This window comes from Belonocnema kinseyi, chromosome 7, assembly GCF_010883055.1.
Source record: "Belonocnema kinseyi isolate 2016_QV_RU_SX_M_011 chromosome 7, B_treatae_v1, whole genome shotgun sequence".
Lineage (NCBI taxonomy): Eukaryota > Metazoa > Arthropoda > Insecta > Hymenoptera > Cynipidae > Belonocnema > Belonocnema kinseyi.
The window spans coordinates 53,976,083-53,989,246 of NC_046663.1; the positions used below are offsets into that span (position 1 = coordinate 53,976,083).

Sequence of the window (13,164 nt, forward strand, 5' to 3'; positions counted from 1 at the left end):
CTCCAAGGAGATTATGTTGAAAAATAAAAAAAAATTTACCCAAAAAAAATTGTTTTTATACTTCATTCTAAGGACTTATTGAACTACCCTCGTATTTATTTAAAAAATGGTTGAAATAAAATTTGGACAGGTTTTCTTTTGTAAAAATTGGTGGTCAGGGGCTCTTCACTGGAAGTCTAACGTAGTTTTTAAATGACCCCTAAAAGAAAAGTTTGATTAAAATCGAACTATTTAATATTTAGAGAACGTTGTCTTACTTGAATGAGAACTTGTAAGATAGCAGAAAGTCCATGAGCTGCCCCAAGGTATTCTGTATCATAATAGGAGTACATGAGTGGACATGGACTCGAATTTTTCTGAGCATAGGATTTTCCAGATTGAACAGTAAGGCGACAAAGTTCTTGCAATATTTCTGGAGAGACAACGGTTTTTCCAAGTCGACGATTCAACCATAATGCCCCGAAAAGATATCCTGTTCGCCCCACAAAAAATTCATCTGATCCGCACGATAGGAAATCAATCTTTTTGTAACGATCGGAAAAATCTAGGTACCTCTTTGACAATTTAGAAACTTGATCTGCGTTTCCAGAAGCTGCTGAAGCTACTGCTCCTACTGCAAAAACACCTGCATCTCCTGGAGGAAAGACAATGTCGAATTTTAATATTTTAGAAAAATTATTTAGCGTCCATTAATTACGTAAGACATTTATCGGGAAATCTTACGAATCCTTAGTAAGCCTGCTTTGGTGGCTAAAAAATATTTTTGTATACTTTTATATACAATTATTCATTATATAATCATTTGATTTATAGCTTTTTACATTATCATTCATGAGGTTATAATATAATCGTTGAAATTTTCGATTTTTAGTTTTTAACGGATCTTTACGCTTCGACAATCACAGAATACAAAAATCATAAAATTTTGCTAGTGTCTGTCTGTTAAATTTTGTTAGGGTCCCAAAATAAAGGTCAAGTTGGTTAACCAGATATTTCCGACCAAAATTAGAAAATTGAAAGCATTTTAAAATTTTAATACAAAAATTTGTATAGAATTTTAGAATTTATTTTAAAGATTCTGGTTCATAAAAAAAGGAGTTGCAAATTATCGTACAGGCATTTTTGATTTTAAAAAAAAATTAAGAGTTATATGCTGTTCAAAAATAGAAAAAATTATTTTTCTGATGGATTATGAAATTTCATTTAAAATGTTTACTAGATATCAAATATATTTCTAAGCCATATCCCAATTAAATTATTCGATTAGAATAAAATCCAAAACGTTGGAGTATTTTCGAATTTTGGAACTAAATTATATTAAGAGTTTTAGAAATATTTGTCACCGTTTCTGTTATACGACAGAAAGATTTTAAAATTATTCATGTTTAAATTTTTTCTTAAAATACGCAATACTTTTAGGGGGCGGGTCTGCCGAAGTATCATTCTCGATATTAAGACTAATGAAAAAAGTATCATGCAGGGGGGGGGGGGGGGGGGGTCTGAAGTTCCTGAAAAATGTATCACGTATTTTATGAATGGTCCCTTTTCAACTCTTTACAAATTTAAAAAAAATAGAAAAAAAATTGTTTCTGGTAGATTAAGAAATATTTATCCAAATTTTTACTAGATATAAGATATATTTCAAAATTATCTTTATGAAATTTTAGAATGAGACCACAATTAAAAAAGTTAGATCACTTTCAAAAATAAATATAATTTTTGTTTTTCAGAGATCCGTCAGTTTAAATTATTATTTTAAATAGATTTTAACAAGATTTACGAATTATCCTAATAAAAATGTTGTCACTGGATTCAACAAATTTGAAATCATCCTTGAAAATTTTGAACTTATCCTTAACATTTTTTAAATCTAAAAATTCAGATTCCAGATTCCATAAAATGTCGACGTTTTGAGACCCCTGGGCACGAGTTCGTTGGTCAGCTCTTTTTGAAGAAATTTTAAAAAGTTAGAGCTTTTTGCAAATTTTTTAGACTACTTTTTAAAAATATTTGAACAATTTTTCGACAGCTATTCATAGTAGACCAAAATGCGAACAATTTATCCCTATCACTTTTTTTTTATTAAATAAAAATTACTAAAGTTATAGCATTTTCAAAATCCAAAAAACCAAACGAAAATGAACATTTAAAGCCAAACAAAGTATGATATGGGAAAAAGTCAAGAGAAGAAAAACGTTACTTTTTCAGGACCCTACATTTAGAAAATAAAAAATTCAAATTTTTATCGGAAAAAAACGAATGAAAAAGCAGTAACTCCATTTACAAAAAGAGATAGATTGACAAAAATTGTGCACCTAAAAAAGAATATCAAATTTTTCAGGAATTACTTTTTTGTAGAATAAGCAGTTTTTGTTTTATTTTTAAAAACCAACATTGAAAAAAAATATATTTGAGTACAACGATACAAGCTACGAGAATAAGTGAGACAAAATTCATTCAACCAAGAAAGATTTACCAATTTTTTACGAATATTTGTTTGATAGGAAACGTAGTTTTTGTTTTAATCGTAAGAAAAAAGATTTAAAATAAAAAAATTATGAAAGCAGGTCAGTAAGAATAATAATGTTTCAATTTCCATGCATATTATGAGTTGTAATGATATAAATCTATTAAAATGATATATGATTCAGCGCAGCTAAGAATAAAATTTAATGCAAAATAAGAAACAAATATAAATGTAATCATGATAAATACAATTTGTACTTTATTTTTCAAAATCTATATACCTAATCCCAGGCAGAAGTACATAAAAAATGTATTATATTTGATACAGAAGTGTTGAGCATAATGTAGAAAATTAGACATTGCGGGCAAAATCGAGTGCGAAGCACGAGATACGTGATGAGAATCTGTCCGCTGAAGCCAAAAGAGCTTTAACAAAAGAGAGTTCACAATTGCAAAATTACAGTTGTTGATTCGTCGATCTTTAATTTTGAGAGTTCTGTTGATGAATGTGGGAGAAATGCAAAGACCGAGCGTCAATATGCGAACGCACAAATGTGAGAAAAATACAAAATCGAGCGTGAAGCGCGAGATAAATACATCCGTGACTTTTTATAAATTTCTTAAAATTCCTCAAAATTCGTAAAAATACTTCGGAAACACATGACCTCCTTTCAAATCCCTTAAAATCTCGTGACTTTTTTTTACTCTATCTTGAAATATCTAAAAAACCGTTAAAATCATGGAATTTCGTAAAGTATTTTGAAATCTTGCAAAATCCCTTTAAAAAAAGACATAAAAAGTTCAATTGCCTAAAAAAAGCAATGTTAATGCTAAGAAAAATTAAAATGATTTTTATTTTGAAAATTTTAGTTTTAAGAGAATATTTAAAAAGATTAAAAAATATTTCAAAAGATTTTTGAAATTATCAAAGAAGAATCTGAAAGATTTTAAGACAGTTTTTTTAAATTTGCAGAATTTAAAAAAAATTTCACGAAAAATTTGAATAATTTTCTTATGATTTTTGAGAAATTTTTGTATAATTGTTTATTTAAAAAAAAGAATTTTAAGAGAAAATCTTCAAAAAGATTTGAAGAGATTGAAAAAGACTTTTAAACTGTAAAAGATTTAAAAACTGCAAGTTAAAAAAAAAAGATTTCAAACCAAAACTTTAGAAGCTTTAAGAGAATTTTGAAAGGTTTCAAGTGAATAAATAAATTTTCTTAACATTCCTAGGAAAGTTCGGATCATTTTAAGGTAATTTTTTTACATTTTCTTAAAGTCCTAAATATCTTTTAAAAAGGCTCGAACTTTTTCTAATATTTTGTGATATTCCTGTGAAATAATTTTGTTTCTTTGTTCAATCTTCTAGATTCTTTTTTAACACATATCTGATATATTCAAAAATCTTTTCCAATTTTCTTGAAAATTTTATGGAATTTATATTTATATAAGTTTAAAACAAACAAAAAATCTCTCAAAGTCACTCGTAATACGGGGAAACCGATTTTATTTACTTAAAATCCTTAGAAATCCTTCGGAAATTTAACTGACTTTTAAAGGATTTTAAATTCAAACTCGTGAAATCGATTAAAATCATTCTAAATCCTATAGGATTAGGGCATACCCTACAGCTTTTTTAGTCCCTTGTAACCTTTTTACATTCCTTGATATTTCATGAAGTCTCTAAAAAGCTTTGGAAATCTAGTTAAATTCCGTAAAAATGTTATTTCTTTCAAATACCTTGAAGTCTCGTATGTAGTAGAAAAAATGTATACATTTTTTATAATATATTGAGTAAAAAATATGAAATCCTACAATAGAGGGGAGGGGGTCTAAAATTGCAAAAATCACTCCCTTTCGTAATTAATGGATGTTCTCTAAATAAATATCAAAATATGATGAGCGTTAAGTTAAAAATCTTACCCAACAGGAAAGAACTGTCAGGTCGATGATTTTTCCTTTCCAAATTTTGCAATGAATTATGCAAATAACTGTGCGCTAATTTTAAATATTCATTGGACTGGTTTTCAGATTCGAAATTCCCGCATTCTCTTAAATGCAAAAATGCGTAAGCAATACCAACCGAGCCGACATATAATCCTCCGTCGATATCTGTACAATCCGGCGCAGAAGACTTTACAATTCTCCCCACGAGTTGTTTCAACGTTTCTTTCGCGGATTTCAAACCAACTTCAATGCCTTGTTCAAAATTCAATCCTTTTCCTAGTTGCTGATTCTCCAACTGGTAAATATTCACGAAACAACGCGACTGTTTTGACATTTTACTCTTAACCAGCAACACCCGGCACCCGCGAAAACGCTTCCCGTCAAGTGTCTACTGTCTGCTAGTCATCCCAACAGGTCCTGACGTCACACTGGCGCGATTTTCAAATTACAATATCAATTGCAAGAGGACTTGGGTTTCTTTTCAGAACGGGTTCACGGTTCTAAATTTTGAGGCTGAAGTCTTAAATATTTTAGTCTGATATTTTGCATACTTAATCTACATAGTGATATCTCTGACCTTTTAGAGCTGCCCAGTGGGCACAAAATTTGGCGACGTCTTTACGACATCCTATTTCCATGTCGTTTCGGTGTCTGCGATATCGTAAAGACATCATCAGATCATACGACTTATTAACGATATCGTTAAGACACCTTAACGACATGGACATAGGATGTCGTAAAGTTGTCGTGAAGATGTCGTAACGATGTCGTAAAGACGTCGCCAAACTTTGTGTCCATTGGGTGGTTCTTCGAAAACCAAGGGTCCAGGAGGCAGTTAACACTGAGCGCCAGGGTCAGTGCTATCGTACGAGGTTTGTTAAAAAAAGGTAACTTTTCAAATATTGCAGCCTACGTGCATTCGATTTTCGAGGTTTTTTGTTGTTATGTTGCTACACATGTCCCTAACATATTTTGACATCATCAGCCATTTTGCATGGTTAGTTTGTTTTTGACAAATATAAAGGTTAGACGTGTTTTGGTGTGCTTGGCGATTTTTTGCTTTCGAAAAGTGGATCAAAGAATCTGTACAAAATTTTGTGTTAAAAATCAAATTAAATGCTCTATCGTACTTGAAATGTTGACTGTGACATTTGGCGAGTCTACTTTGAGCAAAAACAGTTTTTATAAGTGATAAGAGCTTGTATACAAGCTCTTCACAGAAGGCCGAGAAGATTCTAATGACGATGTATGCCCTGGATGCCCCAGCATGCCAACAACCGATGAGAACGTTAAAGCAGTGAATAAAATTGTTGTAGAGAATCGCCGAATCAACCCAGTAAACATGTTTACAGAACAGATCTGTAACTGTTCTAAAACAAAAAGCCCTGGCAGACCGAAAGAACCGAATGGAGCCTCTATAAAGTACCCGTAAAGACCCCATTCGGTTCCTTTTAAAAAAACTTAAAAGAACTGCAAGATCAACTTTTAAACTGTTGAAATTCGGATTCTACGTTAAATGTTCTATTGGAAACTCACGGAGTAATCGGAATACTTTTTTTGCAGCGGTAAAGAGTTTAAAAAATATATAAGATCTATAACGCCTGTTGATTGCTACTTACAGATGATACGTTTGAAGTGTAGCAGTCAACAGGCGTTATACGTCTTACATATATTTTTTTTACTTTTTACCGTTGCAAAAAAAACTATTGCGGTTATTCCGTGACCTTCTATAGGGAATTTTAACGTAGAATCCGAATTTCAACAATTAAAAATTTTATTTTGCTATTTTTTTTAGTTTCTTTTTTAAAGGAACCGAATACGGACCCAATGGGGTCTTTATGGGTACGTTGTAGAGGCTCAATTCGGTTCCTTCGGTCCGCCAGGGAAAGCAAGGCCATATCAAAAAGCGTACATCGGAAGTGCTTCGAGGTTTTTAACTGATTTTTATGTTTCGGTACTCACAGAATCCAAAAATCATAACATTTCATCGGTGCCTATCTATATGTATGGTTACCTGAATGTTGTAGCCACGCTAACTTTTGAAAGATTTGTCCAATCAAGTCAGCCTTTTAATACACTTCTTAAGGTTCCCAAAGCTATATACTTTTCAAAATTTTGAAATTGTTCAGAAAAATAGAAAAAAAATATTTTCATAAAAGATTAGGAAATTTCATTATCTTATTTATTACATGAAGTACTTTTGCTGAGTCTCAAAGTCTCAATAGGGAGACACCATGGTTTAACACGAATTTACCAGAACAAAAAGATGTTTTTCAAAACTTTATTTTGAATCGAAAATACTAGGTATAGATCGAGTTGAAATCGAGGTTACCACTCATTATTTAAAAATCAGCAATAGAATACGAATAGAAACTTATTTTTTTTAATGTCACCCACATAAGTCTGTTTTATAAAGTACCCAAAAAAACCACAAGTGAAAAATACATCAAATACTATACTTTATACAGATAAGTAGAAGTTTACATAAATTGTTTAATACAATTTATTATTGTTTTTAGCAAATTCCTCTGAGAATAGATTTCAAAAGAGACAGAAAATTGTGTAAATCAATTTATTTTTATTTATAATAATATTCTCTCAGAATAATGGTAGAAAGTCGCGTTTTTTACAAAGAATTCCCCCGAATGTTCCAATTTTTGTAGAATTTTCAATTCGAGCGTGGTAATAATTAATTCACTTTGACAAAAATAATTTTGAACCAATTCGACATTATTATTTATAATAAGTTTTAGTTTTGGAAATATTCGTGTTTTTTTATTTCAGAGTAAAAACCATTATTGTCGAATTTAAGTGGGGAATAATAGCAAGGCCTACTCTGCATCTTTTGACACTATATTTATTCCCTGAAAGCAGGCGGAAATGAATATATTTAATTATGAAAGAAAAAGTGAGAGGTGTGCTAAAGCCGTTTTTCGAAGTTCCAACTTCAAAAATGCCCCGGCGACACGTTTTTCAACCTAATGGGTTCGTCTCGTGCTTAAAATGCCGGGAAATTATGTGCTATGAATGTACTTTTAAACCATAATAAGAGTATAAACAATTTTTATTATCTCACTAAGTAAAAAGTGGACAAAAAGTTCAATTATTAAAAAAAAACCGCAACTATCTAGCGTTAATATAAGAGAGGACAGTTATAAACAATGATAATGTAATTACACAATTAGTATTGTTTAATTGCTATAATTTTTTCCTCGCTCTAAATGAAAATGAAAAGAACGTATAAAGTTAAAACTTTCGGGAAAACTCGTAACTATCTCACATTATTCAAATAGAATATTATTAAAATCAATAATAGATTTTTTAAACAATTATGTTTGTTAACTTTAATATTAGGTTATATCATTTACGTCGCTGGTTTATTCTAAACTCGTTTGAAATAAAAATGGAAAATATTTATTCATTGAAAACGACGGCAATGGCGTGATCGACGATCAGAAGGAAGAGGAGAACATATTTGCGGAGCTAGCTATCGGTGATGCTCTTCGCGTAACCCTACTGTACAGCGTATCACACACATCACATAACTGACCATTTTTTTACCGTTACCGACAATGTATATACATAGTTATTTTAATAAAATTTGTTATTTTAATATTAAAAAGTCCTGTTTGGTTTGCTTTCACAAGACATAAGCACAATTGCGCCACATTAGGAAAAATTTCAGGTAACTTGCAGCAGATGCACTTTTTCGGAAAGCCTAAAATTAACGTTTTTAATTAATCCCAATATAACTTTGGCTATACAGGGATACAGTTTTATTCAGACAACTTCGCGTTTTTCAAAACACATGTGCTGTCATGGAAAAACAAAAAAAAGTTTAACCGATATTTGGTTAAAGTTTATCCAACAAAGTTAATTTTTGTTGCAGCGAATATTTCATCGGAAATCGATTATTCGGTTTATCTTCTTTTTTTTCTGTGTATATACTGTTAGAGCAAATCCGTTTATATTATGTTCTTTAAATTGAGTTTCGTACATCGAGTCGCTGGAGATCTAGTTTTTTTTCATAGTCGCAAGGCAATCCCCAGCATTTCTTTTCGACGAAACTTTATGTTATAAATCATAACAAAATATAACGGAAGAGACTAAAAAACGCCACAGTAAAGCAAATAATATTATTTTTCTCGGTTTATTAAAAAAAAACTCAAATGATAAAAATCATTCTATTTTGAACTTCACGCAGTTTTTCGATTCAGGTTTTACATAAGTTTTAACGCGATCCTTCTTATGCGTGTGTGGAATAAAAATGCGTCAAATAATAGATGCAGTTGGTGCAATTTTTAAAATACCTAAATTTATGATTATCGAAAAAACCTAACCCTCAAAGTACTACTATATTCCCTCTTATCTTCTAGACTTATACCTCTAAAAAATACTCTGTATTTTTTGTTTTAAATCGGTCAGTATTAATTATTGCCCCCGGGTTTTTAAAATTAACATTGGGGTTCAAATGGGAATAGCTCGATATTCGAATAAATAGAAAAAAGAAGTAATTGTTATTAAATTTTTTCAAACTAAAGTTGTGGTACTCCATAAAGAATATTTGAGAAATTATTTGTAACTAATAACTCTCAATGTCGACACCCCTAACCCCCTTGCATTGTGCCCTGAAAATGACCCAAAAAATACAAAATAAGCAGTTTTATGTGAAACTCATGCTAAAGACGGTATTTATTAAAAATTTGTTCTTCATTAATTATTTTCATTCGATGCATGAGAAATTTTCAAGTGTTTACAAAATAATTTCAAATTTTTAAAACATTTAATATTCCTTTAAAAAATTTTTTCCCACTAAATCGTGAAAAGTTAGTATTTTCTTAAATTAATGACAAAGTTATCGAATGTTAAGAGTCACCTTTTTTTGTGAAAGATATTTGCAAATGATTGAAATAACATTAATTTGTTTAAACATTTTTTTCCTTGGCTATCGTAAAAGTTTATTATTTTCTGCAATTACTGAGACAGTTAATGAATTTTCAGAATTATATTTTTTGTGAAAGACAGTTTTCAATTGTTTAGGCAATTAAAATCACTTGCCCTTGAGCTCTCATCGAATCTTCATTAACCAATTTTCCATTACATATGAATTTGTCATTTAAGGTTAGTGGCTATTTCGCCATACATACATGTCGAAATAGCCGACGGTAGCCTATTTTGACATACAATTATGGCCAATTAAGGACGGTATTTTATTTCGCCCTTTCAGAATATATGCAGGAGGGGATGGCGGTCAAAATAAAGAGAGTACCCTGTTAAAAGGAGAGCATTGAAGTGGAGTATATATCATTGAAAAAATTGTATACTTTAATGCCTATAAATCTAAACAAATTCCGTTGTTTTCCGAATTGCCATTTAACGGCATTTGAATGCATTTATTGTATCCAATACATTCGGTCGGAAAAAAATTGAATGGCATTCGACTTATTTGGTTATTCAACGGCATTTGTTACATTCTGTACCATCGATCACTGAAGGCATTGCATGGCATTGAACTGAAAAAGAAGCCACTTTAATGCCATATTTTTTGTGCGGATTCAAAATGATTCGAACTAAAACTTTTAAATACCAAGAAGCGCATTCGGATAAAAACGGAATTTGTTTAGATTCATAGGCATTAAAGGGCACAATTTTTTCAATGCCATATAATCTACTTCAATGCTCTCCTTTTTACAGGGTAAGTTGTTTATTATTATATGGCAGATTATAATCAATAAATTAATCATTAAAAAAACAATTGTAATTGCACCAGAGAAATATGAAAATGAAAGCCATATTAACCTCAAAATCTCAAGACATGGTCCAGAGGTGGTTCTGACCACCGCTGTTAGGTGGCGCAAAAATCGAATGCGCGAAATATAAATTTCATAATACTTTGCTAATGTAGCTACAAACGAAAAATTTCAATTTTAACTAAATAAAAATAAATTGTTAATAACAATGTAATAATAAAATATATTTTATAATAATAACAATGATCTTTTTTTAATGTTAGAAAGTTGCGGATTTTTCAAAGATGTTTAACTCTGCTTTGTCTTTGTTAGGAACAAATAATAAATGAACATTAGATGAAAAAACATTGAAAATATATTTTTCAATGGGCGGTGGGGGGCTGATACAAAAATAGTTTCAATTTCAAAAAAGTGGAAAATTGTAGAAAAAATTCAAATTTTCTAGCAATATTCTAAGATAAAATTGCTAAAAACAATTTCTTTAAATATCAAGTCAGTAGTATGAAATGGTACGATTTCAGAGACTCTTCTAAGGAATTATTAGAAGGTGAAACTATAGAGCAACACAACTGCGATATAGAACACATAGTTGTTACAAGATGGTGGCATAACTGTTCTAGAACAAACAAGTAAAAGTGTTCTAGAACACTGTGACAAAATTGTGACCGAACGGTTCTAGAACAAAAAGGTAACAGCGTCCTACAACACTGTGACAAAATTTTGACAGAACTGTTCTCGAACTATGTGACAGTACTGTTCTGAACAGTTGCCATGGAATCGTTCAAGAACAAACTGATCACAGACGTTATATAATATTTTCTTCAAGTTTGTACTAGAACTGTGCCGTATTAGTGTTATACCGAAGTTCTAGAACCTTGTTACAAGTGTGTGCTAGAACGAATTAGGATCGAAGATTAATAACTGTTCCAAAACACTTGTTATGTAATTTTTCTCGAACTGATCAACCACATACGTTTTGTTCCATTTTATCCAAGTTTGTTCTAGAACTGTGCCCTAATAGTGTTATAATGAAGTTCTAGAACCCTGTTACAAGCGTGTTCTAAAACAAATTAGGGACAAAGATTAATAACGGTTTCAGAACAGTTGTTAGGTTATTGTTCTAGAACTGACCAATCACAGACGTTCTATAAAGTTTGTTCCAAGTATGTTCTAGAAATGTGCCGTAATAGTGTTATATCGAAGTTCTAGAACCCTGTTACAAGTGTGTTCTAGAACAAATTAGGAACAAAGATTACTAACGGTTCCAGAACAGTAGTTACGTAATTGTTCTAGAACTGACTAATCACAGACGTTATGTAACATTTGCTCCAAGCTTGTTCTAGAACGGTGCCGTAATAGTGTAGGAGAACAAAAATTGAGATCTGTTACTGAACAGTTCTAGTACTAACGTTGTTACTTCGATATTCTGTCAAAAACTATCACATTCAATTCCTTAAATTGAATAATAATATTACTATTTTCATAACTAACATCGGGTTAAAAGAATTGTACTACCGTAATGTATTTTCTAAATGAAATTTATTTAGAAAGAAGCAACGCAGTTTTGTAATTATAATTGAAGAAGATTAATATTCTTTATCAGAACATAGATAAAGCTTTATGAAAAAATTAATACGTACTTTAATAATAAAATTGTATTAATATAAACAAAAATATATTTTTTCATCGAATAACATATTGAAACACATTAAGAGCACGTGCATAGAGAGCTAAGTACAACACTTTTTTATCTTATTTAAAGTCTGATGATTTTTTATTAAAAATAATTATTTCTGGTGTAAATAATTACGAGAAAATAACCTAAAGTTGTGAAAAATTGTGAATGTTCTTCAAAATATAATTTAAAAAAATTAAAAATAGCAATTTCTGACGAAAAACACTTAATACAAACCTTCATGGAAACTTAATCAAATTCTGATATCGTACATTATTTATTATTATGCATTATGTTAAAAAAAATCATTTTATCCTAGCTTTAATAAATAAGTTCGCATATTCATGTGTCTAACACCCCTGATGGTTTAAATCATAAATAATGATTCATTCAATCTTGCCGCCTTGGGATGTGGTCCGGCTGTAGTGCGCCCGGTAGCGCAGCGATTTGCCTTTCTCAAAATTAAAATGAGGGTTCAAGTACTTAAGATAGGAACTGAGGCGGGCGATATGCATACACTGAAATCCCGTTTAAGTTTACGACCGGATAAGTTCACGCTCGTTTAAGTTCACGCGTTGCTTTTCGTTTAGGTTTACTTTCACCTCCTCTACAAGTTCTCAGTGCTCCTCCTATTCAAGCTTCCCATGTACATGTACATTGTAGAGGCTACCGTGATCATCAAGGCGGTTCCTCCAGGGTGAGGCTCTTCCATTGCACTTCGGTTGAGCACATGCCCGTCACCTCAAAATCTCAAGACATGGTTCAGAGGTGGTTCTGACCACCCCTGTTAAATGGCGTAACTTCAAGTCACAGAATAATTCGCCTCTGAAATATGTTGCTCATTATAGACTTTAGTGTGAGGTATTTTTATAGAACGTTTTAAAATAAGCAAAGTGTTTTCTTAGATATTCCAATTGGAAACGAGTCAGGCGGGCTTCAATGCTTACGTCTCGATCCCTCCGAAATCAGACCAAGGTTATTCGAAGGCAACACCCGACACTTGACTGAAAGCGAGAGTTTGGTGTATTCGAGAAAAAATTCTCGTTTGCCACAAAAATGGTTTAACCCACATACAACTTATATAATGTGTTTCCGATAGAATTAAACATGTAACAATCAAAAAATAGAAAGGTGCAGTAGTTGATAAAATCGTCATTCAATATTTTCAGAAGAACACTGTAATTTTAAAGATTTTGTTCCTTTTAAATGGACCTGTAATTTGAAAGGAAAATTTAAATATGTCAATTAAGCAAAAGTTATCGTGCATTTGAACGTATTTGAAGATCTTCAAGGTCATGTGATTTAAACTTTGTTTTTCAAATACGG

General features: G+C 31.1%; 1 protein-coding gene and 1 pseudogene across 2 annotated transcripts in view; one reads left to right on the forward strand and one right to left on the reverse strand.

Annotated features, from left to right (window-relative positions):
* Positions 1-4,782, reverse strand: part of LOC117175968 (lanC-like protein 3 homolog) — a 10,412-nt gene extending 5,630 nt beyond the window's left edge. Inside the window, exons 1-2 of one of the 2 annotated variants that reach the window (XM_033365854.1) lie at positions 4,390-4,782; positions 258-634 (exon numbers count right to left, since the gene is read on the reverse strand). In XM_033365854.1, coding sequence (XP_033221745.1) covers positions 258-634; positions 4,390-4,747 — 735 coding nt within the window. In that variant the 5' untranslated portion in view covers positions 4,748-4,782. The remainder of the gene's footprint in view (positions 1-257; positions 635-4,389) is intronic. The other variant, XM_033365855.1, reaches the window with a different exon arrangement.
* Positions 4,783-12,486: 7,704 nt separating this feature from the next.
* On the forward strand, positions 12,487-12,626 carry LOC117177583 (annotated as a pseudogene).
* The last annotated feature ends 538 nt before the right edge of the window (positions 12,627-13,164 follow it).